This window comes from Cervus canadensis, chromosome 18, assembly GCF_019320065.1.
Source record: "Cervus canadensis isolate Bull #8, Minnesota chromosome 18, ASM1932006v1, whole genome shotgun sequence".
NCBI lineage: Eukaryota > Metazoa > Chordata > Mammalia > Artiodactyla > Cervidae > Cervus > Cervus canadensis.
Genome location: NC_057403.1, coordinates 61,872,693 through 61,898,902, shown reverse-complemented (window position 1 = coordinate 61,898,902; position 26,210 = coordinate 61,872,693). Strand labels below are relative to the sequence as shown.

The 26,210-nt window shown below is 43.5% G+C and overlaps 2 protein-coding genes and 1 long non-coding RNA gene across 4 annotated transcripts; 2 read left to right on the top strand and 1 right to left on the bottom strand.

The window, feature by feature from the left end:
- The first annotated feature begins 115 nt into the window (after nucleotides 1-115).
- LOC122420083 lies at nucleotides 116-4,892 on the top strand. Its single transcript, XR_006263172.1, has 3 exons — nucleotides 116-224; nucleotides 688-722; nucleotides 4,501-4,892. It is a non-coding gene; the product is annotated as an uncharacterized LOC122420083 (long non-coding RNA).
- Nucleotides 1,817-15,676, bottom strand: KARS1 (lysyl-tRNA synthetase 1). Of its 2 annotated transcripts, XM_043434823.1 has the most exons (15): nucleotides 15,522-15,662; nucleotides 13,827-14,013; nucleotides 11,882-12,032; nucleotides 10,686-10,851; nucleotides 8,275-8,368; nucleotides 7,790-7,976; nucleotides 7,578-7,703; nucleotides 6,323-6,442; nucleotides 5,143-5,305; nucleotides 4,860-5,033; nucleotides 4,615-4,700; nucleotides 4,191-4,276; nucleotides 3,466-3,592; nucleotides 2,661-2,804; nucleotides 1,817-2,096 (listed from the first exon to the last, which is right to left on the bottom strand). In XM_043434823.1, exons 2-15 carry the CDS (start codon nucleotides 13,970-13,972, stop codon nucleotides 1,998-2,000), a joined length of 1,869 nt encoding a protein of 622 aa, XP_043290758.1. In that variant the 5' UTR covers nucleotides 13,973-14,013; nucleotides 15,522-15,662; the 3' UTR covers nucleotides 1,817-1,997. The 2 variants fall into 2 exon arrangements, with proteins under 2 accessions (XP_043290758.1, XP_043290759.1); XM_043434824.1 differs by lacking the exon at nucleotides 13,827-14,013 and having other exon boundaries at nucleotides 15,522-15,676.
- A 33-nt stretch (nucleotides 15,677-15,709) lies between these two features.
- Nucleotides 15,710-24,249, top strand: LOC122420079 (TERF2 interacting protein). The gene is made up of 3 exons (XM_043434825.1): nucleotides 15,710-16,494; nucleotides 21,278-21,402; nucleotides 22,959-24,249. The coding sequence occupies exons 1-3, from the start codon at nucleotides 15,822-15,824 to the stop codon at nucleotides 23,358-23,360; spliced, it is 1,200 nt and encodes a 399-aa protein (XP_043290760.1). The 5' UTR covers nucleotides 15,710-15,821; the 3' UTR covers nucleotides 23,361-24,249.
- Nucleotides 24,250-26,210: the final 1,961 nt, after the last annotated feature.

Genomic DNA, 26,210 nt, shown 5'->3' with positions numbered 1-26,210 from the left:
GTCGAAAGGAGCTGACGAAGCGTGTGCGGCTCCGCGGACGTAACGTCACTAAGAGGCGACATACACTGCACGCTGGCCTTTGTAGTCGCTTAGGGGGCGGAGCCAGGTGGGAGGGTCAGATCCGACTTCCGGCGCTGTGCGTATCAGTCAAAGGGGCTCGGGAAGCTGATGGTGTGCGAGAGAATAGATTCCAAGAATAGAATGATGTATCTTGGAACACTAGGGTAAATTTTTGTCTAAAACACTGCTATCCAGTAGAAATATAATTCGAGCCAGATATGTAACTAAAAAATGTCTACATTTTAAAAACTCAAAAGATGAACTTAAACCATGTTTTATTTAACCTAACATATACAACATATTTCAACGTGTAATCAATTTTTTAAAAAAGATATTGAGGTATTTTATATTTTTTCTATACTAAGTATCAGAAGTCTGGTTTGTATATTACACTCAGAGTACGTCTCAGTTCTCATCAGCCACATTTCAAATGTGCATTAGCCACATGTGGCTCTTGGCTTATTTATTAACAGTTCAGGTCTAAAACCTTCAGATTGTAGTTCAGGAGTCTGTACCATTTGGCAGTTGTATACCTCAATTCCTAAAGATGAGAGAGAACTTACTTTTCATATTATCCCTCCAAAGCTAGAGAAGTGCAGCTTAATTGACCCCCATCTTTCTTTCTAGATCAGAGGAAGGGTAAATTCCTTACTCCTCCAAAGGTAAGTATCATGTTCCTCTCTCTTAACATGTTTTATCTGTGACTCTTTCTTCTGTTTTTTAAAAGATTTCTCGTGGGGTAATCATCTTCCAGGTATATCTCAAGGATTAGTACTGCCGTTCATCTAGTTGCATAAATTGAGAAGTGAATCACCTTGCCATTTTCGTTCCCTTCACCCCCGTATTATAATCCAATATATTATCTGTTACCAAGTCCTGTTGATCTCTTGAATTCACCCAGTTCTACTTTTATGGCAAAACCCTAGTCCTTTGGACAAACTGCTGTTGTCTTCCTCTTGGATTGCTGTGTTAATCTTGGACTTTTTTTACATTTTTCTGCCCAGCTCCAGTTCTTTTTCACTGAATTGGAAAATATGAACATACCAGATTCACTATTCAACATCCTACTCACTCTTTTCACCCAACATCTAACAAACATGTTTAATATGTCCAAAACCACACTCAACCTTCCTTCTCAAACCTGCCCTTCAAATTTTTCCCATCTCAAGTCAATGACAACTCTGCTTTCCAGGTGGTTAGGCCTAAAACCTTGAAATTATCTGATTCCTCTTCTCACAGCTCACTTTGCCAACAGATTCTGACCTCAGGAACACAAGCAAACTCCAGTGACTCATAACCATCACCGTCATTTTGTAAAATGACCATCCAAAACTAAGCCATCATGTCTCCTCAGCCTGCAAATGCAAAGTTGACTCTCTTTCACTCTTGCCATCCACATACTAACTAGAACAGTCTTTGAAAAACACTGCTCATAACTGTCCAATGGCTTCTCATCTCGCCATGATAAAACACATACTTCTCTGCATGGCTTACAGGTGCCTGCACGGTTTGGCCCCTCACTGAGCTTTACTTGCTCCTTACTGGGCATACCAGACCCCTCTGGAGTTCCTCAAAAATGCAGCCCTCTGGTCTGGACTATGCTTTTCCACTCAGATCTCTGTTTCTAGATCTCTACTTCGATGTCACCTAGAGAAATTTGTTGAATGAGTAAAGTGGTATAATCCTAAACATTCATTAGGTCAGTTGTCTGGGAAATAAGATGACATTTCAAAAGTAAAGAGCGATGAGACAAGAGTAGAGACAAATGGTTTATTTGGTAACAAGGAGTAAAAAGGAATTCTTGATTCCTCTTCTCGCTTTTGGCGGCTGAAGTGAAATGTGATAGTCAAACAGACAGCGACACACACAGGAATTCCCTCACAGTCCCTGGTTACAGAAATGCAATCAGCTGTCAGGTGACTCGTCATTACTGTTTTCTAGACAGAAGTGCCGGGTGCTGTGCTTTCCGGGCCATCCGTGGTGGCTACATTCTCCTTCTTGTCTTCAGGTTTCATGGCAGGAAACAGAAGCACTTCCTACAGGACAGAGAATGGATTCTGAAGCTAAGAAGCACTTTTTCCTACCCATCCACCCACTCCTTTCCCCCTCCTGGTTACTGTTATCACCAAAACCCGGAGATCTGTGTTGTTTCATTTCAATTTAGTCCGTCTTAGTTACAAACAATGGAAAAGAAGAAATGCACAACTAAAAGACCTCGCATGCTGCAACTAAGACCCAGAGCCAAATAAATAAATATTAAAATGCACAGCACTGCCTAGATCACGATATCAAAAGAAAGAATAAACAGAGAGATTCTCTCCAAATGATTTCATCTGTAAATATGGGGATAACAATAGTTTCTACAGGTTACAGGTTGACTTAAGTTAAATGAGGTAATGCATGTAGATGGCTCAGTATGTTCCTTGGATCCTTAAGAAATGCAAACAATTGGTATTTCTTCTGCCTTGGGTAGAAACCCCCAAATTCTGTGCAATCAGATGCCCTGACTGTGCTCTTGTGAAGTCACAGGTAACCTCTCCGCCTGCCCCTCCTCCCAGCCCAGCGCCCTTTCCTGGTGCTCCTTCAGGGCTGCTGCATACCTTGATGTTATTGGAGTCTGTGAGAAACATCGCGACGCGGTCGATGCCCATGCCCCAGCCGCCCGTGGGGGGCAGCCCGTACTCCAGGGCAGTGCAGAAGGTTTCATCTATGAACATGGCCTCGTCGTCGCCAGCGGCCTTGGCCTAGAGGACAGAGCCACACACACAGTGACACTCTTCCAGGCTGCGCGCTCTGGCGTCTGAGTGAGCATGTGAAAACCGTCAGAGGCATTTCCATCCCAGCACTGCTCTGGACACCTAGCACTTGCTGGAAACGCTTCCCAGGAACTCCAGCATGGAGCCATTTCTTTTGAAGACCTGAAAGTCAGGACTGATGAACCCTACCCCAGAACATATGCGAGCTTCTCTGTCAAGTGGAAATCCCTCCCCTGCCTGGGGCTCTGCGAGTCCAGTGCAGTTGATTTTCAGAGACTGATGATTCCCACAGTGTCCCTCCCACTTCCTGAACCACCCATCAGTGGCAAGCGCTCGTGCGGGCGGCCCGTGGCTGCTTTGTCTTCCCATCCCCAGGCCACCTCAATAAACATACCATCTAAGAAAAGGTAACGTCCTCGTCAACACGAGTGTCACACGCCCCTCACAGATATCACACCTGAGCTCCATTTATATAGAAATTCTAGGGCCAAAACTGGTCAAGTTCTCCATCTTGAAATGTGACTTCCGCCTGTGAGGCCTGTGGCTCTCAGCCTTCATTTCTGTTCCGGTCAGCAGGAGTTGCAGGCCAGACACAGACCAGGGTGAAGGCAGGTGTCTTCTGGTGAGCAGGCTCGCGCTCCCTCCTTACCTTGGCCTGTTCTTCAAAGAGCTCCCGCTGTCGCACAGGGTCGTTCAGCTCAGTGTAGGCATTGCATATTTCCTTCTTCATGACAAACAGCTCAAAGCGCTCAGTCAGACCCTTTTTAGAGCGGTGCCTGGGGAGGAGACCACCGGGGAGGGTGAATAAACAGAACATGTGGTACAAGCACAAGAACTCCTGAAACCTGGTTGACTCAAAACTGTTACTGACTGTGACCTGAAGCCTTAATGCATCCTCAGCACTGAATCATTTACTACAATACTGGGGACGGTCAGAGACAAGGAAGCTTGAATCATCTTACAAGAGACCTATGCAGTAGACTGGGACCCCAAACCAAACCTGCCGTATTCACGCCCTGCCACGCTGACTCCGGGCTGCCTGGCTGACTTGCTCTGGCTGGTGGGACATCGGCGGAGGTTTGGTGTGTGTGTGCACACCAGGATTTATTCTTTCAGAATGATTCCACTTGGACCCCTCGCTCCACTGCCAGAGAAGAGGCTCTGGAGTAGGAGAATCCCCCGCGGGGGGATGCAAGGCATGCTGACCGAGTTCCCAGGTGAAAAAAGTCACTTGAGTTACCCTCACCAACACCACATAGGGCAGAAAGACAGCCCTGTGAGCCCACACACTCTTGAGAATAAACTGCTTTATGTCGCTAAGTTCTGAGGTTATCATGCAGCAACAGGTAACTGAGACACCGCACTCTGTCTTACCATTTGGCCAGAGGGCTCATTATCTGTGGGTGATCACAGATGAAGGTAGGATTGATGCACGCCACCTCCAGGAACTCCCCGACAAGCTGAAGGAGAAATCAGAGCACAGCTAGAGCCCTTCTAAATGCCATTTTGATGGGCTCAGTCCTGGTGGCAGAGGACTCCACTCCTCTCCACACCTGATGCTACAGAAGTTTATCTTAAGCTGCTGAAAGGTTGGTAAGGATGAACTAAGGTAACAAATGTAACTATTTGGCAGAGAGCTTAGTAAGCAGGAACTTAAAACTTGTTCTCTCATTTCTCTCTTTAGAGCTTTCCTGTGAAGCTGGGGAAGTTAATGCTCTACGGCGGAGCTCCCCTTCACAGGGAGCAGGGGGCATTACCAGTGGGTGCGGGCATCTACGACCAGTGCCCGGCCTCTCACCTTATCAAGGAGCCTGGCGGTGGTCCGGGGTGGAGGACACTCGACATCTTTTGCCACACAGATATCATCAAGGATTCTGCGAGTTTCTGTAATACAAACATACAAGTTGGGACAGAAGACATCACACCATCACAATACCACCCCAATATAAGAAGAATTGCATGGGGAACTGTACTCCTGACATAATCTAATTCAGAGCTGAACAGGAAGGAAGGCCCTACAACTGGAGGAGTGCATCACTTTACCTTCAGTTTCGAAAAGGTTCGTTTCTGGCAGTTTCATGCCCAGGGCTTTCTCAAGCTCTTCTACCATGCTGATTTTCCGGAAGGGCGGGGTGAAGTCAATCTCATAGGCTTGGCCTTCTGGGCCATCTGGATGGTAGGTGACCTTGTAACTGCCTGTAATGTGTTTCACCATCCCTGGGAAAGAAATGTGTCATTTAAAGAGGACCAACAGGAAGTCCCATTGAAGGCAGCACACCAGTCCTCCAGACACGTGGGAAAGACAAAGGGAGCAGGAGGGGGTCACCTGCAATCATCTTCTCTGTGATTTCCATGAGATCATGATAGTCGGCATAGGCCATGTAGAATTCACAGGTGGTGAACTCAGGATTGTGAGTCAAATCAATTCCTTCATTCCGGAACTGGCGTCCAATTTCATACACCCGGTCGAAGCCACCAACCACCAGCATCTAATAACACATGGCCATGGTCGTGGTCACAGCAGCTAATCTTGTTTGGCCGGGCAAAGTTTCTCTCTACAAGAGCTGTAACTTGGTTTTCACAGCTCAAGCCATGCTTTCAGGTCTCTACCCAAGTGCTGAGTGCCCTACTCTCTTCAGGTCTTTGAGGATAATTATAATTCACTCTGGCTGCCCAGGAACACTGAATACTCACTCTTCCTTTGTCTGGGGTGTCCCCCATCTTGTGTGAGCTTCTACAAGAAGCCTCTTGGGGGTCAGGGTGCAGGCACATGACCCAAGCTCCCCAGTCAGACCCATCTGTGAGACTTCCACGTGCAAAGAGGATGCAGATATAGTACAGAATCTCCTCTGGTGAAGGGGGCCAGAGGTATCTGGCTTATAAAGGTAGTAACTGTAGAGGTCCTAATGGCAACGACGTGTGCCTCACGCCATGCTTATGAGCTGTGGTGAGTTCCCAAATGGAAGATACTGGGTTCTTCACGAGGACAGCCCTTTGATATGACTCAGAACCATTCCTAATTGTGTGGTCTCCAAGCCCGATTCTCTGATCCTCCTGGAAACTGTGAGCGTCCTTGTGTATTTGGATACACTGTTCTTTTACTTATAAACACTATAACACTTTTTGTTGTTTGCAATTAATGACATAGTCTTTGATGTTTATTCTGGTGATTTGAGGGTATTTCCAACTTTCAAGCAGAAATTCAACTCATTCTTCAACAAAGGACTAAAATCAGCTTTAATATAAGAATTATATTAAAAAGCATTATGGGAAACAGAGTAGGTTAGCAAGATGTGTCCATCTAGGAAAGACACTCCCTTGGCCCTAGAGAAGGCTCTACTGACCCTATAGATAAATTCCAGAAATGTAACACTCACAAACCTAACACTTAGAACACTTTTGTTGTTCTACCCTCACTGTTCCTCTTATTTCTGACTGCACCTGTCTAGCCAATGTCTTTCAGCCTTCTGCTTCTCTAAGGACACAGGGCATCTTTTATTGATTACCTTATGGTAGAGTTCCGGAGCAATTCTCATATATAAATTCATGTCCAGTTCATTGTGGTAGGTGATAAAAGGCTTGGCCACAGCTCCCCCTGGGATGATGTTCATCATGGGAGTTTCAATCTAAGAGAGGGAAAAACGTTTAGTTCACACACAGAGCTCCTCTAGTTGAGGGGATCGCTCATGCTTTGACTGTGATAGTCTATTATATCCCAAGTAAAAGATAAGTTCAATAGTAATGTGCAGGTGTTTGACAAAAAAGTAGAGCTAGCTTGATTCTCTAGAATGGTGTCTCTTTCTATTAATACCAAACATCATTAACACAGCATCATAAACTTTCACAAGCTGTCAGTGGGACTCTAAATGGGTATGCCCTTTCTTGAGTTCAATTTGCAGTATTTATTAAAAGTGTAACAGCTGATATCCTTTGACATAAATCCACCATACAGAAACACGTGTACATGTGCACAAAGATGTTCACTAATATATTATCAGAGACAATCAGAAACATTAAGATATCAACAGAGGAAATAATACAAAGTATCAAAAAGGAACCCACACACACATATGGATATGCAAAGGGTCCTAGAATGTGTTGGGTGTGGAGAGGTCCATTATAATATATACAATATGACTTCGTTTATGTTTTAAAACAAAGAGTAAAACCCTTCTAAAGCATTTACACAGGTACCCCATCTGCAACGTGCATCAGTATGCATATAAATATACACAGTAAATGGCAAGGAAGGATACATATTCAAATGCACGTTTGGAGAGGGTAATTAGTTGGGAAAAAATGAAAGGGGACTTTCAGTTTTGCTTCTACTTACTTCTTTATTGTCTGAATTTGTTTTATGGTAACATGTACTCATGTTTCTCATACAATTAGAAAATATTGAAATTTTTTTGTTCTAAAATTCTTCCTAAACAACATCTTTCAGTTTAAAGAAGTTGAATAAAAATTAAGAAAAATACTTTTAATTCTACAAAAAAGCAAAACGAGTTGGCAACATATTGAACATGGCATCATTAGCATGTGACTGGCCCTCTACGTATTATTTTCTTAGCAGTCCTGTCCTACCTTCCAAATCAGGGCACTAAATAAGTAAGGTGGAACCAAGACAGTGGCAAGAAAGAGGACTTTTCATTGAGCATGAAGCATACTGACACAGGATGTGTCTGTGGGGAAGGGAAGGGAAGGAAGAGCAAGAGGCAGGCACTGCAAAGCAGCTCATGTCAGGTAAGAACTCTCCATCACCTCTAGGAATCCCAGTTCATCCAAGAAACTTCTTATATACGTGATGATCTTGGAGCGGATGATGAATTTCTGCCTCACAAAGTCATTCAGGATCAAGTCCAAATATCTCTGCCGATACCGTGTTTCCTAAATGAGGAGGAACAGAGAGGAAACACTGATGCACTCCATTCAACGGTATGGTACACCAGAACCAGGAGGCCACAAGAATTCACCTTGTCTTTGAGGCCGAAGTGAAGGTGAGGCAACATGTGCAGGCAAGGAGACAGCAGTGTGATTTCATAGGGGATGATGCTTAGCTCGCCCTTCTTGGTTTTCCCAGGATTGCCCTGGACTCCAATGATGTCTCCCCGGCGCAGTTTGTTGTTAATACGAATAAATTCTTCCTCGGATTTGTAATTCCTGAATGAATAGAAAATTTAACTCAGTACACAATATCCCAAATTAAAACTGACCTCTGGTGTACTTTAGAACCCTTGCTAAACTGTTACTGTGAAGCTAAGAAGACTCCTAGATTCAAGGTCAAATGTTTGTCACACAACCCAAGAACAGGTGTCAATCTCATTTTATTTTCCCAACCCTACACCATTCCCTTTAACTTTTACTTCCAACAAGTAAAGAAGACCACATGGACCTTTGTTCTCTGTCATGTTGCTCTGGGCCAATCTAGAAAGGCCTGTAAATGAATATTTCTATATACCTGGAATTGGCCATGACTTGCAACTTGACCCCCTCTCCTCGAAGGTCATAGAAGATGAGCTTTCCTCCAGAAGCTCTTTTGGCATGGATCCTACCTAGAGAAAGAACAGCAAAAATACTGACAGAAGCTATTTCATGATATCAGTGCCAAAAAAGTGCCCTCTGCATTTTTTACATCCAGGCAGAACATAAACTAGAGCACTTTGATTGTAGCCTGAGGCCTAAGCCCTGCCCTTTTCTTCAGGACAAGGTTGGCTTCCCATTCAAACCAGTGAAAGATGTGTAGGAAGATCTGGTTTTTAAAGGTGCTCAATGGATTCCCAGAATGTCATTTTTGGATCTTCCTAAAATGCAGCAGTGTCGTTTTTGGATCTTCGTAAATCTCCACATTAAAAACAGAAAGCACTAGACAGGGAAGGGCAAAAAGCCATGGATAAAATTTACAGCAAAATTACGTGGGAAGATATTCCAAGAATCCCCAAATACAAGCAGAGGGAAAAACCACCAAGGACCCCAAGACTTCGATACAGGAAAAAGCTATGGGAATCAATGGGGTCTCTGACAGGTCTGAGAACTGGAAGTCTTCCTAAAAACCACAGGTATCACTGGACAATGTGGCAGGGCTAAGTAAAGGACTGCAGCTCACTGCCATTCGAGTGAGTATGGAGGACTGCACCAAGAAGGCCTAGGGGCCGAAACCCTTTAGTGGGGCCCCCAAGAACTCTCTAAACTCAATGGCCAGGGATCTCTCCTAGGACAAGGCCCCACAAAACTGAACAAGACTGAGAAAACAGAGAGTCCAGCAAAAGCAAGGAAGAAGAGACTGCAAATCCCAGAAAGCAAGTTGCTGTATTTCTGAACACTTCACACACAAAAAAACTGAAGAGAGACCTCAGTGAAACTAGAAAAGCTATCTGAACCAAGCTCCCCCCTCCACTTTTTAAAAAATATTTATTTATTTGGCTCTGTCGGGTTTTAGCTACCGCATGCAGGGTCTTTAGTTCCAACATGTGGGATCCAACTAGGGATTGAAACTGGGTCTCCTGTGTTGGGAGCAGAGTCTTAGTCACTGCATCACCAGGGAAGTCCCCTGAGCTTCCTTTTACTATTCAGGAAAAAAAAAAACCTCTCACATTTAAAAGAAAAAAACAAAACATCACAGCAGAGCTCTCTTGTCTGCTCGTGTGTATCTCTTATAAGCATCTTATATTAATAAATCTATTTCTTGCCTATCAATAAAAAAAGAGGCAAGGTCAAACACCAATATTAAATTTAGAAGCAGAAGTAACAAGAATAACATCTCCACAGACAATGAAAGCACTTGAGAAAGACATGCTCAGGAAAAAGCAAAAAAGTCTATTTCACAACCTGAAAGACATTTGAATGTGATACAAAATATGAAAGAATACAAATCAGAGTTAGAAAAACAAACGAGATGGCAGAAAATTAGAAAATAAAGTAAAAAACCCATCTCAGAAATGAAGCCTAAATTAGAAGGAAATAAGAGTGAATAAATACAACACGTAATGCCTTAAGACAATCTGGAAAAGAGGATAAAATTGAAAAATCAAAGTATAAAAAAAGAGATAAAAAGAAATTTGAGAAAAAGTGACAAAAACGAATAATGAAAAAAAGCAAAGATAAAACATATAGATAAAAGGAGTCCCAAAAGTAAACCTAAGCAAGAAATACAAAAAAAAAAAAACTATGTTCAAGAAAAATTTCCTATAAAGAGGTGACAATATATTATAGTGCACACTGTGTACCTGAGTATACTGACCCAGACTAACATCAAGACATATTTTAGTAAAATCACTGGACGTGAAGAAAATGAAATTTGGGGGGCATTTAAGTATTGGCAGGGATTCTCTTTAGGTGGTGGGATTACGGGTAATTAAGCTTTTCTCTTTTTGCCTCTCTGAATGTTTCAACATTCCAAATTTTCTACAACTGGTAGTTTTATATAGAAATATTTTTTTGGGTATAAATGTAAGGCAAGATTTAATTATTTTTTGAATTAAGAAGAAGATCCTACACAAAATAAGGGTGCTCTAGAAATATAGCCTAGTGTATAGCAGTCTAGGGACACAGATCTGAGTTGTTAGGAGCTTATTAGGGCCATGGTTCCCACTGATGGAATAAAGTCTCATAAGGGACAATGAACAAGTAGCGGCACCAGGTCAGGGGTCCCCCACAAAGAATGCCCCTTCCTCTGCAGCCTCGCCACTGGAATGTGGCCTCATGACTTAGAGCTGCTCTACTTTCTGTGAATAGACATATTGGCACCATCTCAAGGAATGCAGTCTCAGACACAAGCTCCTTGAGAGCAAGACCACCCCAGACCTTCCTCTGTGCAAGTGCAGAGGCCTGCCTGCTGTGGGAGCCCAGCAAACTGCCTGGGAACCTTCCTACCTGCCACCTTTAAGGTGATGTCAGTCAGGTGGTCCCCAGGCTGCAAGTGACTGTACTCTTGGATGAAGTGAGTGAGCGAGATGTCCACGTGGAACTTGTGTGGGTATGGATCTTCCCCATTGACCTTCAGCTGGTGGACTGCTTGGCTTCGGATTTTGAAGTATTGCTGTTAAGAAAACAAAAGAGCTTCTGAGAAGTTGAGCCCGGTCAGACCAGGGGCCGGTCTAGCGGAGTTCAGTATCCTGCCTCAGAGGGGCCCCAATACAGTGAGGTTTCTTTAACCAAGTTCTCCCCAGCCTTGGAATCAAGCATTGGCTATGGAGTGAGATTTGCACTTAAATATGCAGGGTGGGCAGATATATAGTTGGGAATAAAGACTAGAATCCCAAAATTTGCAAGATGTGATAAAAAGAAAAATCACATTTCTGTCTAAATAAGTTTCTTTTTTTCGGGGCGGGGGGCGGGGGGAGCGGCAGGGCGGTCCCCAGCAGTGGAAGCTCAGAGACTTAACCACTGGACCGCCAGGGATTCACTAAAACAGTAAGTTTAACTGGTGTAGGTAGAGCTAGTTACCACTTCTGGAGGCACATCTGCCTGTGAGTCACTTCTCCTCCTCCTCCTTTCCTATCCCTGGTCACACACCAGATTTTTCCCCAAGGCACGCCCATGGGCCTGGAGGTATTAAAAAACATTTTTTTCATATCAGAAAAAATAATTTCTGATGCAACTACTCAAGGTTGTAGTGTGAAAGCAGCCTTAAGACATGTAAACAAGTGGGCATGGCTGTGTTTCAACACAGTATTACTTATAGAACCAGGGAGGAGAGGGGTGGTGGTGGCTTTGGCCTGTGGGCCACAGTTTGCCAATCTCTCAGCTACAATAAATCCCCCAGGCCACCTGTAGGGAGAGATTTTCTCCAGGGTTGCCATAAGGTCCAGCTAACTCCAAGGAGTATCAGCCACTTGGAAGTACTGGATTCTCTCGAATGTTAAGCAAGAAAAGACAAGAAAGATGCGCAAGGCCTGTGCTTTTAACCAGATGGAGTGGTGGGCCCCCCTCATCAGTCCCAGTGCCTGTCCCAGCCCCTGTTTATCCCCCCTGCTGGTCCCTCCTACTGTCTCTTCCTGGGGAATCTGCCCTAGGTCTCATCAGAAGCTGCCCTGAGCTCAGGGAGGGCAGTGGTTCCAAGAACTCACATTTGGGTCCAAGCTCTCCTCCTCCGCAGCCACGCCATCGTCAGCACTGTGATTGGTGGCGGCCTGACTCAGCTGTTTCTCACTGAGCTCCTTCTGCTTGGCCTCCTTCTCCGCTATTTTCTTCTCAGCTTTCAGGCGTCTCTTTAGCTCACTGTCAGGAAGATGAAAAGTGTTCAATGTAACAGGTGCCTGAAGAGTCCCCTACGTTCTGCCCTGTCACCAATTACCAAAAATATCAACTACCTGGGGAAACACACTTGTCCAGTTCCACACCCCCACGGTTCTCTCTTAGTTTCTAAACTCTATACATGAGGTAGACAGAGGAAAAAATAAACTTAGAATAAAGATGTGAAAGATCTTTCTCAGTCTCTATTTCCCAGTTGGAGGTCCTTGGCATTAGGTCCCGTCTAAAATCAAGATACACAAGGACAAAGAAAACCCTACATATTAGTTTATAGTTAGGATAGGAAAAAATGTTTTACAGAAAATCAAGATTTTCTCAGGCTAATTAGGCTTGGGATCTCCTTGAGGCCAGGGACTGAGTTGTTTAGTATCCTTTGGAGAACATGAAGTTCTGAGAGCATCAGATTTGATGTGTGATAAGGCGAAAGCCCTAGCTTTGTCATCTCTCGCCCCTCCCACAAGGAGTGGATTAGTTTGGGGTGGGGTGAGGAAGTCCAGGGAGACACTCCTCTGACAATCACTCGCCCAGCATTGATCAGTGCATTGACAGTGACCCTCAGCATTGGCCTCACTTTCCCCAGAGGAGCTGGACTTCAACAACAAATTGGGTAGATAGTGTACAAAGCAGCATGCTGTAGGGGATAATACACCACCTTTGGAGCCAGACTGTCTAGGACTAAAACCTGACTTGGTGTGCTTGAGCAAGTTACTCAATTACTCAAGTTACTCCTTTCAAATAATAGACACCTTCTTCCCTAAATGTTGTGAGGATTGAAATATACACAAAGAGATGATCCCCATCCCTATTATCTAACTGCATTCTTTAATTAAGCATGCAAATATGAACTATTCTAGGTATTCCCCCACTATCTTAACTCTTCACACCCTGACTCAAGGACAGAAATTTTATAGATGTGGATTAAATTTCTGGTCAAATCTCTCACTATCCAAACTCTTTTAATACTTGTTACCTGAGACTCAGAAACCAAACAGATTTGGGCAGAGAGGGATACCCTCATTGTTCTTCCAAACCACGAATGTTAAATGAATATCCTGTAATAATGAACCATGGCAAATGATCCCTAGTCATGCTTGCTACTGTTTGGTTTCAGGGCACATTCTTAATTATATATGAGTTTAGAATAAATCAATTTAAAAAATGGAGACTTGAAATGACCATCTTTTAAGCAAGAAAACTGACTCTGAGGGGCCCAAAGTTAAGTGTCTCTGGGTATAATCTGTTTTGTATCAGTTGTGAAGTTGCCCCTCCAGAACAATGTGCTAGATTTATTGTTCTGTCATTCAGTCAGGAGCATCTAAGCCTATTTGGTTCTTCCTAGCATTAACATAAGCCTGTTTACCATTCAACTAGTTTTTGCCATTTAAATCACATCAGTAAAAAGGATTATCCAAAAAGGTTCTAGGAATAAGAACTAAGACTAGAAACCAAATTAATCTCAGAAGCAAAGAAATTCCAGAAAGATAGGGAAGGGAAAATAATCTGTATTACAAACTCTTTATTCATACAAGGGTTTCGTTCTCAGCACTGTTCTAGCATAAGACCTAAATGTCATCTCAAGAATTTATGGAGTGAGAATTTGAATTTATTAAAGAGAAACTGAGAAAGGACTATTGGTTTGGGTAGTAGGTAGCAGGGTTGTTTACTTGGCAACAAGTCCAAAACTCAGCCAGAGGCTTTACAGATAAGAAACTAAGAAGGACTTTTGCTCCCAGAGCAATAAAGAAGGTAAAGAGCACCAACCTTCTTTTATCAGAAAGTGGCTTGTCCTTGTGAATCGTTGTGAAAGGAGCAAGTTGACACAGGCGCAGCTCCCTCTGCCCCCACTGTGCCCAGGAGGTTTGGCGCATGGACCCCCTAACAAGCCTTACAGTGGCTTGCATCAACATGGCAGAATACCCTGGAACCACCTAAGAATGATTACCACCACCTAACAGGAAACAGAGATGTGGTGTCAGATGGGACATGCAGTACAATATACCCCCAGTCAGCACTCCTACTGTTATGGGTTGGGTTGGGGGAGAAGGGGAGGTTACACAACCTGTTAGTGTCCCATTTTATGCAAGACCCTCTCCACTGACAGCAGCCCTCTAACACTCACTGTGCTACACAAGTAACTGACAATGTTCTCAGCCCTGGCTATGGTGAGATGGTGCTTATCTGGGTTCACAAGTCAATAAGTCAATCAATGATTTACAAGTAGAAATGATCACAACATTATAGAAAACAGGAGACAGGACGTGAGGCAGTGTTTCTCAAGTTCCTGACATGCAGTTTCTCTCCTAGCCACAAAGATGGCAATGTGAAACATACAAAACGTCATCATCAACTGCCAACTCTAGACGAAGCTAAAAACAGGCCGCAAAAGCACCTGAGTCAAAGACAAGACTTGTCTGGAGCTCTAGGAATGAGAAGGAAAGGAGAATTTCAGGAAGAGGCTTGGACTACATTAAGTTTATAACACTGGAAGGCAACACAATGACAGAGATCCTGTTCTTCATTGCATTAAAATGAATGAGGCCTTAACTGAGTCACCTGGCAGGCAGCCTGCTTTTAAACTTGGGAGACAATAACTGGCATACAGTGGTGCTCACTAAAGATTCTGACAAAGGAAGTTCCAAGAATAATTAAGACACAGAAGTAAAAAAATGCACTAAGGCAGCCATTAAATGAAAGAAACTAAGTTCTCTCCATGCCTCTGGAAGGTACTATATTTATGCACTATCTTTGGGAGCACTGAGCGATTAGTCACTCTTATCACTGTCGAGGTTCTATGAAGGACTCCGGTTGAGGAATGCAGTGTTAAGAGAGTGCAAGGGACGATCGGTGAAAGAGCGGCCAATCTTAATTCATGTATATTTACCTTTATACTCCAAGGATTTGGGGTGACTAACAAAGATATTTCCAGCAGTGCTAAGTGCAGCTTGCTGTACTCGGCTAAATAAGACAGTCCACACTGCTGGAGGTGGGTGATTCACTCACTTCTCAAAGATCCTCTGACCAACCCATCAAGATAGCTGCACGACAGTTTTAGAGTGATCCCTTTAATACAAAAGGTTCAAAATGGCCTTGGTGAGGCCAAGGAAAATCTGAAGGTCCTTCTGAAGAGCTGGGTATTTATCATTTCTCCAACTTCTTTACCGGGGCGTGGCACAGTAACTCATTTCTCCTCGAAAAGAGTAAATTTCGCTTTTCTCCGTCGCCGCCCAGTTCTCCGCATTCTCTTACTCTAGGAGAACAACAGGGAGGAAGGACCCAACCAGCGCGGCCCTCGGGCAGCTTGGGGGATGTAGTTTCGCGGCGCAGTACCTGCGTCCCAACGTGTTCATAACCACGAGAACCGGCAGCAAGGCCCCAGGCACAGCCGTTCCGGCCGGAGCCTCGAGGCGCTTCCTAGTCCAGACTCTCCGATCGCATAATGACCGCAACGACACTTACTTTTTGCTCAGTTTCGGCTCGCTGCAGTCCACTTTAACTTCAGCGCCTTGCACCTCAGCCATCTTCCCCGAGGGCCGGACCTAAAGAGGACCGGGGTGTCGCACGGCAACTTCCAGGTCAAGGTCAGAAGCCCCGCCTCTTCCGGGAAAGGGGGCGGGGCACTGTTTCCCGCGCAGCTAATGCGCAGGCGCAACACGGGCCTCGGGCCGGCATTTCCTGGAGCTTTATCTGAATCCCTGCAGCTCCCTGTTCGTCCGGCGTTCGCGAGGGGGCTGGTTTTTCCGGTGCCCGGGGAGAGCTATGGCGGAGGCGATGGATTTGGGCAAAGACCCCAATGGACCCACTCATTCCTCGACTCTGTTCGTGAGGGAGGATGGCAGCTCCATGTCCTTCTACGTGCGTCCCAGCCCGGCAAAGCGCCGGCTCTCAACGCTCATCCTCCACGGCGGCGGCACTCTGTGTCGCGTTCAGGAGCCCGGGGCCGTGCTGTTGGCCCAGCCCGGGGAGGCGGCGGCCGAGGCCTCGGGCGACTTCATCTCCACGCAGTACATTCTGGACTGCGTGGAGCGCAACGAGAAGCTCGAGCTGGAGGCCTACCGTCTGGGCCCGGCTCCGGCGGCCGACCAGGCCCCAGAGACGAAGCCCGGGGTCCAGGCCGGGGGCGCCGCGGCGGAGCCTGAGCCGCCGTCGCAGGCGGGGCGGATGGTCTTCACGGACGCGGACGACGTGGCCATCTTGACCTACGTGAAGGAACACGCCCGCTCGGCCAGCTCCGTCACCGGTAACGCCTTGTGGAAAGCGATGGAGAAGAGCTCGCTCACCCAGCACTCCTGGCAGTCCATGAAGGACCGCTACCTGAAGCGCCTGCGGGGCCAGGAGCACAAGTACCTGCTGGGGGAGGCCCCCGTGAGCCCCTCCTCGCAGAAACTCAAGAGGAAGGCTGAGCAAGACCCGGAGGCCGCTGATAGCGGGGGTGAGGTCTGCGGTCGCCGACGCGCGGGTGTCATTGGTGTGCGCTGGGGGCGGGGGCGGCTCCCCCTCTGCGGGGAGTCCTTGTGGGCGTCTTAGGGGCGTCGCCAAGCCCCTCTCCCTAACCCCTTTTGCCGTCCGGTAAAGTTTGCATCATTTTGTAATCTCTCTTTAAACGTCTGGGTAAAGTTTGCATCATTTTGTAATCTCTCTTTAACATCCTTTTTTAATAACTGGGGTATTGACATGGCCCGAGATTCAAAAGAGGCAGGAAGAGTCTGTGGAAGATTCTCCCCCGTCTCCTTTCTTTTCCCACCAGCTATCCAGTCCCCACCCTCCACCCCCCCCCGCCCCCGCCGCCGCCCAGAGACAACCTGTATCTTGGGTATCTTTTCAGAAATATTTCACAGACTCGTTTTAAACAATGTTTCTCATGGCTTTAGGTAGATTCAGTATAAGCCATTTTTAAAGCCATGCTAAGTGCAGTTTATTTTCATATCTTGGCTTAAATGAATGCATATTCACAGAAGAAATTTCTCGTCTATTGGAAGCCGCTTCCTAGTTTCGCTCGGGTAAGGTGAGTTTCTAACCCAGTTGAACTGAATATTGGTTTTCCGACGTGGTTACGACACAGGGCTTAGCTGTTGAGATGCTTCTCTTGTGACTTAATCGGTATTGAGCTTAAGCTGTCGGACACTTTCGTTTAGTCATGCTTCTTCCCCTTAACGTCTCCTTCCTTGTGTGACTATTCTGCATAACAGTTGAAATCTAGGGAGGTAAAATCTATTTTCTCCTGTTCAGTATGCTTAGTAGGAGTTTTGTTTTTGGAAAAGAGACACTTGAGATTCATTCTCAACCACAGGACTGGAAAAGGTCAGTTTTCATTCCAATCCCAAAGAAAGGCAATGCCAAAGAATGCTCAAACTACCGCACAGTTCACTCATCTCACATGCTAGTAAAGTAATGCTCAAAATTCTCCAAGTCAGGCTTCAGCAATAGGTGAACCGTGAACTTCCAGATGTTCAAGCTGGTTTTAGAAAAGGCAGAGGAACCAGAGATCAAATTGCCAACATCTGCTGGATCATTGGAAAAGCAAGAGAGTTCCAGAAAAACATCTATTTCTGCTTTATTGACTATGGCAAAGCCTTTGACTGTGTAGATCACAATAAACTGTGGAAAATTCTGAAAGAGCTGGGAATACCAGACCACCTGACCTGCCTCTTGAGAAACCTATATGCAGGTCAGGAAGCAACAGTTAGAACTGGACATGGAACAACAGACTGGTTCCACATAGGAAAAGGAGTATGTCAAGGCTGTATATTGTCACCCTGCTTATTTAATTTATATGCAGAGTCCATCATGAGAAACGCTGGGCTGGAAGAAGCACAAGCTGGAATCAAGATTGCCGGGAGAAATATCATTAACCTAGGATATGCAGATGACACCAGCCTTATAGCAGAAAGTGAAGAGGAACTAAAAAGCCTCTTGATGAAAGTGAAAGAGGAGAGTGAAAAAGTTGGCTTAAAGCTCAACATTCAGAAAACTAAGATCATGGCATCTGGTGCCATCACTTCATGGGAAATAGATGGGGAAACAGTGTCAGACTTATTTTTTTGGGCTCCAAAATCATTGCAGATGGTGACTGCAGTCATGAAATTAAAAGACACGTACTGCTTGGAAGGAAAGTTATGACCAACCTAGATAGCATATTAAAAAGCAGAGACTTCTTTGCCAACAAAGGTCCATCTAGTCAAGGCTATGGTTTTTCCAGTGGTCATGTATAGATGTGAGAGTTGGACTGTGAAGAAAGCTGAGCGCGAAGAATTGATGCTTTTGAACTGTGGTGTTGGAGAAGACTCTTGAGAGTCCCTTGGACTGCAAGGAGATCCAACCAGTCCATCCTAAAAGAGATCAGTCCTGGGTGTTCATTGGAAGGACGGATGCTGAAGCTGAAACTCCAATACTTTGGCCACCTTATGCGAAGAGCTGACTCATTGGAAAAGACCCTGATGCTGGGAGGGATTGGGGGCAGGAGGAGAAGGGGATGACAGAGGATGAGATGGCTGGATGGCATCACCGACTCGATGGGCATGAGTTTGAGTAAACTCCAGGCATTGGTGATGGACAGGGAGGCCTGGCATGCTGCGGTCCATGGGGTCGCAGTTCATGCGAATCATGCGATTCATTGGACACGACTGAGCTACTGAACTGAACTGAAAGAGACACTTGAGATTCATCCAACAGATATTTGAGTGCCAGACTCTTACCTGCTGGGTGGTAGCAGTATATAAAACTCCTTGCAGTCATGGAGCTTAAAATGCTAGCTGGGCAGTGGTGAGTGCTATCAGTTCAGTTGAGTCGCTCAGTGCATGGACTGCAACATGCCAGGCTTCCCTGTCTGTCACCAACTCCAGCTGCTATAGAAAAAAATAAAAAGGCTAAGGGCTGGAGAAGAGGTTGTTTTCTACAGGGTAAGAGGGGAAGTTCACTATCATAAGCTCATACTTGAGCAGAGATCAAAAGAAGTGAAAGAACTAAACTGGTGGTTATTTGAGGAAGAATGTTCCAGGTTTTGGGGGTATTAAGTGCAAGTCCTGAGGTGGAGTATGGCTGTTGTGTTCTTGGAGCAACAGAAATCAGTGTGACTGGGATAGAGTAAGGAGGGAGAATTCTTGGAGAGAGGAAAGGGCTATGTGTATGGGTAAAGGAGATCATATATATCTTATAAATATAATTTTTATATATAAATCAGTGATGTGGAGATGACTGGTAGACCAGTTGGAACTTGGGATGAAATTAAGCTGTACTCACCCTTTGCAGTGTTTTCATGTTCAGATATTTAAATATAAAAATTAAGATCCGAAAAGGACCAGGAGAGGATGTGGATGAATAGCCTTTTCAATGGCTGTGTGTTGTTATTTCTGAAGCCAGGAAGACTAAGGAAAAAACTTATATATTTTATTACTTAAAATTTAAAGCTTTTCATGATCAAGTCAGAGGGCAGATTGGAAAAGTATACCCAATACATTGCAACAGAGCAAGTTTCCTTAGTGTTCAAAGGGCTTGCTGAAGTTAGTAAGTAAAAGAGAAACTAGTAGAAAAATGAGCAAAGGAAATGGAGTTTTCAGAGGAGGGAATAAATAAATGGCTAATACGTGCAGAAATATTATTAAATAAAAGTAAATTAGACCCTGATCAGTGGACCAGTACAAGCCATACCTGGGCTTCTGACCCATGGAAACTGAAATAGTGTGTGTGGTTGTGTTTTTTAGAATAGTAAATCAGAGCAAAGCAATATCATATTTATCTGTAAATTATTTCAGCATGTATCTCTAAAATATAAGGCTTCTTTTAAAAAATTTATGTAAAATAAAATTGGCTTATTTTGATGTACAGTTAGGTATTTAATTTTTTTTATGGTGGTAAAATATACATTAGATAAAACTTACCGTTTTAGCAGTTTTTAAGTGCTCCGTTCAGTAGCACTAAGTATGTTTTGATGCGGTCGTCACCACCATCCATCTCAGAATGTTTTCATCTTCCAAAACTGAAATTCGTACCCATTAAACACCAGCCCCCCCATTCCTGCCTCCCCCTGGCAGTCACCATTCTGCTTTCTGTCTTCATAAATTTGATCTCTCTAGCTACCTCAGGTAAGTGCAGTCATAATATATTTGTCCTTTTGTGTCTGGCTTATTTCATTTAATATAAATGAAAGACTTATTTTCAAAGCTTATCCATGTTGTAGCATGTGTGAGAATTTTGTTCTTTTTAGGGTTGGATAATATTCCACTTTACGACCACTTTTTGTATATCCATTCATCCATTGATAGACACTTAAGTTGCTTCCACATCTTGGCTGTTGTGAATAATGCTGCTATGGTATGGGTGTACTAACTTGTTTAAGACCATGCTTTCATTTAATTAATTAGTTTATTTATTTTATATTTTCAAAAGTGGAATAGCTGGATCATATGGTTTAATATTTTGAGGAATTGCCATACAAGTTTTCCAGTTAGGTGTTTTAATACATGTATAGATTTGTGTAACCATCATCATAATCATTATACAGAACAGCTTCATTGCAAAACTCCCTCGTGTTGCCCCTTCACAGTCAGTTTTTATTAAGTGGAAAACAGCAGAGTTAAATCCTCAGAGAACAGAGTAAAAGGAGAATAGGAAGGTGTTTAGCTTTATGAGGCTCTCCTTTCTGTAGATGGTATGTAGTGGATTGTGGTAGACCCCTCAGATCCATCTTCAACTGGGCAAGGTTCTGTTATTTTATGTTAGCATCCAGTGACTAATCTATGTGGTGATTTTGGCTCCCTTTCCCCAATATGGTCAACTCTGAAGGGCCTTCCTAGCTCCATACTTCTCCATGGTTTTGGTTGAGGCCTTGTTGGAGCTCTTTCACAGCTCAACTTCTTTCTCTGCCCGCTAAGCACTCGCTGATCAACATGTTACACGTTAATCTCCATCTCAGAATCTGATTCCCAGAAAACACAGTTTATGGCACAGTTTTTTTTTTTTTTTGCAAAATCTATATAAATACAAAACAAAAAAATCAATTAAGCTTGAAGAGTATTTTTATTTTATACATGAGAACTTAGGAATATTATCATTATTTTTATTATACAACTTTTCAGTAGGAAGCTGAAAAATTAGAAATTATTGAACATGCGTGTCTTATGTTTTTCTTACCCTCTGATCAAAAACCGTTAGGTAAAAAGTGCAGCCTAATTTGTGGCCCAGAGCTAATTCTAATCTAGTGCTATTTTCTTTGACAGAACCACAGAATAAGAGAACTCCAGACTTGCCTGAAGAAGAATTTGAAAAAGAAGAGATCAAGGAGAATGAAGCAGCAGTCAAAAAGATGCTTGTAGAAGCCACCCGAGAGTTTGAGGAGATTGTGGTATGTTGCTGCTGCTGCTAAGTCAACTTCAGTCGTGTCCGACTCTGTGCGACCCATAGATGGCAGCCCACCAGGCTCCCCCATCCCTGGGATTCTCCAGGCAAGAACACTGCAGTGGGTTGCCATTTCCTTCTCCAGTGCATGAAAGTGAAAAGTGAAAGTGAAGTCGCTCAGTCGTGTCTGACTCTTAGCGACCCCATGGACTGCAGCTTACCAGGCTCCTCCGTCCATGGGATTTTCCAGGCAAGAGCACTGGAGTGGGGTGCCATTGCCTTTTCCATGTGGTATGTTAACTAGATATAAATCATTTTTTCCCTACGTCCGTTCTCCTCCTTTAAAAGTGGTCATCCCATCTGTCCTTTTTGTACACCTGAGGCCCAGAGAGGTAAGAGAGTTCAAGATGGAGGAGGAAAATGGAAAGTGGGACTGACCCAAGTTCCAGGTACGTAGCTCTCCCAGAGTTTGGTAGGACACTTGAAGGAGGGGTAGAGGGAGAAAGATTTTTCAGCAGTACAAAGCATCTCACTTTGAGTACTTTGATCTATAAGGTTTTCTAAGTTAAGACTGTGGATTTACCTTTTTAAAATACTTTGTGCTTCTCAGATAAAAGTAATTTTTTAAGGAGGTTAATTTTTTTATTAAACAATTTTAGCTCTTTGTATACTTAGAGCTTTTTTAGCTCTCCATACTCAGTTAATTTCTTATACTTTGTTGGAATCCCATGTTTAATCATAGTAATAGAGGAAGGCAACCATAAAATAATTTTTAAAAAATCCAAATTATATGTGCATATTTCTCTAAGAAAAAGAATCTTAATTGACTTTTCTTACTAACACCAAGAAAAATGGTTAGGTCTTAGTCTAAATCACGAAATAGTTTAAAATTAGTTTAAAATTGGTTCATTTTTCACAAGCTTTCAGGTACTTTGACAACTCTCAAACATGGCCTACATAGATCTTTTCTCACTAACATTCTTTGTAATGTGTCTAAATGTAGTGGCATGTGGAGGCCCCAATATATTAATGCAGCAGTGTTTTTTGAGTGCTTATTATAAGAAGGCATTGGTAAGCACTGAGGATGTAGTGATAAGCAAAATGCAATTCCTGCCCTTATGGAGCTTACAACCTGAGAGGGAAGTCAAATTTTTAACAAATAATCTAATGCATACATGTATACTCATATATATGTGCCTATATATGCATACATTTTTCACATTCGGTGTAGCTTCTAATGTTCTTTGGAATACCATAATTACACATACACATATTTATATGTATACACATGTACATATAGACACTTATATACCCTATACTCACACTCCTGCTTACTCTATGGCCTATATATGCATGTGTGTGTATATATATACACACACATGCATATATACACACATCTAGCATGACTAAATGTAAGAAGGAACATAGCACATTAGAGGAACTGAAGGAAGTCCAGTGGAATGAAAGGGAAAGGAGGTGGTAGTTGGGAGAGACCAGATATTTTAAGAGTAAGTGTCTGTGACTTCGTTATTACGAACTGGTTCCATTCTTCACTTTGTCTAGGTGGACGAGAGTCCTGATTTTGAAATACACATAACAATGTGTGATGATGATCCACCCACGCCTGAGGAAGACTCAGAAACACAGCCTGATGAGGAAGAAGAAGAAGAAGAAGAAAAAGTTTCTGCACCAGAGGTGGGAGCTGCCATTAAGATCATTCGGCAGTTGATGGAAAAGTTTAACTTGGATCTGTCAACAGTTACACAGGCCTTCCTAAAAAATAGTGGTGAGCTGGAGGCTACTTCCTCCTTTTTAGAGTCTGGTCAGAGGGCTGATGGGTATCCCATTTGGTCCCGACAGGATGACTTAGATTTGCAAAAAGATGATGAGGCTACTCGAGATGCATTGGTCAAAAAATTTGGTGCTCAGAATGTAGCTCGGAGGATTGAATTCCGAAAGAAATAATTGGCAATATGATGGGAAAAAAGTTGGGCAGAGAAGACGTTAACATTTTTTTGTGTGACCATTGAACTTCAGAAATTTTTCAGTTGGAACCGACACTAATCTTTTGACCAATTTTGTTGCCCTGTGAGTCCTAGATTTTGTACCCAAGCAGAGTTGTGTTCAGTTCAGTCACTCAGTCATGTCTGACTCCTTGCAACCCCATGGACTGCAGCACACCATGCAGAGTTGTGTAGGAGGATGAAATAAAAGAAATGGGACATGTTTTGAGCTGTTCCAGGCAGTATCAGTGTGTTTATGAAAGGAAAATCGAGAACAATGAGATTGGTGTACATTGTAGTGATCGTTTTCTGGAGTGGAATCCCTGCTATATTGGTGATAAGAGCTAGTCATGAAGTCAAAGAAGGCAAGTTGGATGGGTCTTGTGAAAGCATGAATAAAGAGCCTCCTATCTTTTGGCAGAAGCTCCTCTAGATTGTGAGAGATTCCAAATCAAGAATCTAGAAATATGGAAAAATTTAATTACAAGACCTTGAACATGGACTGTCCCAAACTCTTGTAACCCTCAGTGAGCTCTGATTTCTGGGCTGCTTTGAAAACCCCATGTTTCTTTTGCCAGCTTAATATTTGGGAACCCTGTTCCTTGGCTATTCTTTCCTTCGAGTGTGTGTCAGTGAAGTCTCTAGCATGTGTTTCTTTACCTATCGTCTAGTTTTGTTTCAGACACACACTACAAGATAGTCTCAAGAAAAGTCTTAACTTGTTTACTAGTAATGTGTTTTTATTTATTGAGGATAGTTTTGTGCTAAGAATTGTGTTAGATTTAAAAATTAGAGGATTAATTCCTCTTTGTTGTGTTGATTTCATTGTTGAAAATAAATGGAACTTTGTATTTGAGTCTCCACAAAGTGTTTTCTTTGGTTGTATTCATAAAACCTTTTAGGTATAAAAGCTATAAAGGAACTAACATTTTTTGCTGTTAGTAATTAGAACCAATAAGAGGTTCCATTTAGAACTGATAGGCCGTTAGAAAGATGCTATTTCTTCTGAATGGAGCAAAGAGAAGATCTGTGTCAAGGACTGTGAAAGATGGCAAAACCAGGTGAACTGCAGAGAGCCAAACGGGAGTGAAGTCAATAAGGAACTATCCAGTGTATAACAGAAGATGTCAGAACCTGTCCAGACGCCTGAGCACTCGCCAGTCCAGCACATGCCAACAGCAGGAGTCTAACTGCCACACCTGTCGGAGGCTCTCTTTGCTTGACGTGCTGTGGAGTTAATGCCCCTGAGAGCAGCTTTCGCCCAATGGTGAATGGGAATCGAGAATGCATACTCAGCTTCCTTGCTGACCAGAGAGATGACAACTGAATATTTGAGTTACTCCTTGAATGGGATGATGGTTTCCATGCCTTCTTTCGGAGGCTGCAAGTAGAAGAAAGCATAGTTGCTTACAGTGGGATGACTGCACCTTCATAGGCCTTCTGCTCTTACTTTACATCCCCATTTGTCTGCTAGTGCATCCGGAACCCTCAGTAGCACTCGCACTCTTTTCTTCTGGAAAAAGAGTCTGCTTCTGGGAGAACCCAGCCTAAATCAAAGCATTTAACCTTTTCCTCCTCCTCAGCTTGTTGGAATGGTACAGCCTAAGTGCAGGGATTTCCCTGGTGGTCCAGTGGCCAGGGCTCTGCACTGTCAGTGAGTGCTGCAACTAAGAGTGTGCATGCCATAGCTAAACTAAATGACAAAACCCCTGAAAAAGCTAGAAGATTTCACATGTTACAACAAAGGTCAGAGATCCCGCGTGCTGCAACTAAGAGTGTGCATGCCATAGCTAAAAGATCTAATTGACAAAACCCCTGAAAAAGTTAAAAGGTTTCACATTACAACAAAGATCAAAGATCCCACATGCTGCAACTGAGACGTGGGTATGGCCAAATAAACAAGTGCATGTGAAGTGAAAGTTGCTCAGTTGTGTCTGATTCTTTGCGCCCCCACGGACTATCCGTGGAATTCTTCGGCCAGAATACTGGAGTGGGTAGCCTTTCCTTTCTTCAGGGGATCTTCCCAACCCAGGGATTGAACCCAGGTCGCTTGCATTGTAGGCGATTCTTTACCAGCTGAGCCACAAGGGAAGCCCAAATAAGTGCATAAATAAATATTAAAAACCACTCATTTGCTCACTATTTTTTGGCTCAGTGATTTTTTTTTTTGGCCACATTTTGTGGCATGCAGGATCTTAGTCTTAGTTTCCCTACTAGGGATCAAACCCGAGCCCCCTACAGTGGAAACATGGGGTCTTAACCATTGGGTCACCAGGAAGACGCTACGGTAGTGATTCTTAAATGGGGCTTAGGAGGGGTTGGTGGTGGATATTTGTTTGAAATGTGTTTTTCTTTTATGATGTGACACTAGGGTGGTTGAAAATCATTGCTTTAGATATGAAATGGACATGTCATCTACCATGTCTGTACCTCAGGAAAGTTACCACAGCCTATTGGCTTTATAGAGCTAGAGATTCTAGTTTTGTCTGTCATGTGCCAAAGGGTCTGATTTATTATACCCATACTACCAGAAGACATGTTTAAGCCAAAACATATGCCAACTTCTAGTGTTCATTATAAACCAGTAATTTTCAAATATCTGGTTTTGTAATTTCTCAGATCATTTCATCTCTTGGGCTGGTATATATGTGGGGAAACAAATTATCAGAAGTATTTTTGGGAGCCCAAAACTAAGCAAGGAAAATGAGTTGGATTTTAATAGTTAATGGCATTGAACTATAGCTGAATCTGTTCCAAAGACCAACTGTTTAAGTCTTAATACTGAGATACTTCTGCCTTAAGCTTCTAGATA

Bases quoted from the DNA above. Each gene is read 5' to 3' on its own strand.
- KARS1 (XM_043434823.1), bottom strand. From the start codon at position 13,972: ATGTTGATGCAAGCCACTGTAAGGCTTGTTAGGGGGTCCATGCGCCAA. The intron at 7,977-8,274 runs GTATATAGAAAT...CTATTCATTCAG, and splicing joins CAAGTCATGGCCAATTCCAG to GAATTACAAATCCGAGGAAG. The intron at 2,097-2,660 runs GTATGCAGCAGC...TCTGTCCTGTAG, and splicing joins CAGACTCCAATAACATCAAG to GAAGTGCTTCTGTTTCCTGC.
- LOC122420079 (XM_043434825.1), top strand. From the start codon at position 15,822: ATGGCGGAGGCGATGGATTTGGGCAAAGACCCCAATGGACCCACTCAT. The intron at 16,495-21,277 runs GTGAGGTCTGCG...TTTCTTTGACAG, and splicing joins GGAGGCCGCTGATAGCGGGG to AACCACAGAATAAGAGAACT. The intron at 21,403-22,958 runs GTATGTTGCTGC...CACTTTGTCTAG, and splicing joins GAGAGTTTGAGGAGATTGTG to GTGGACGAGAGTCCTGATTT.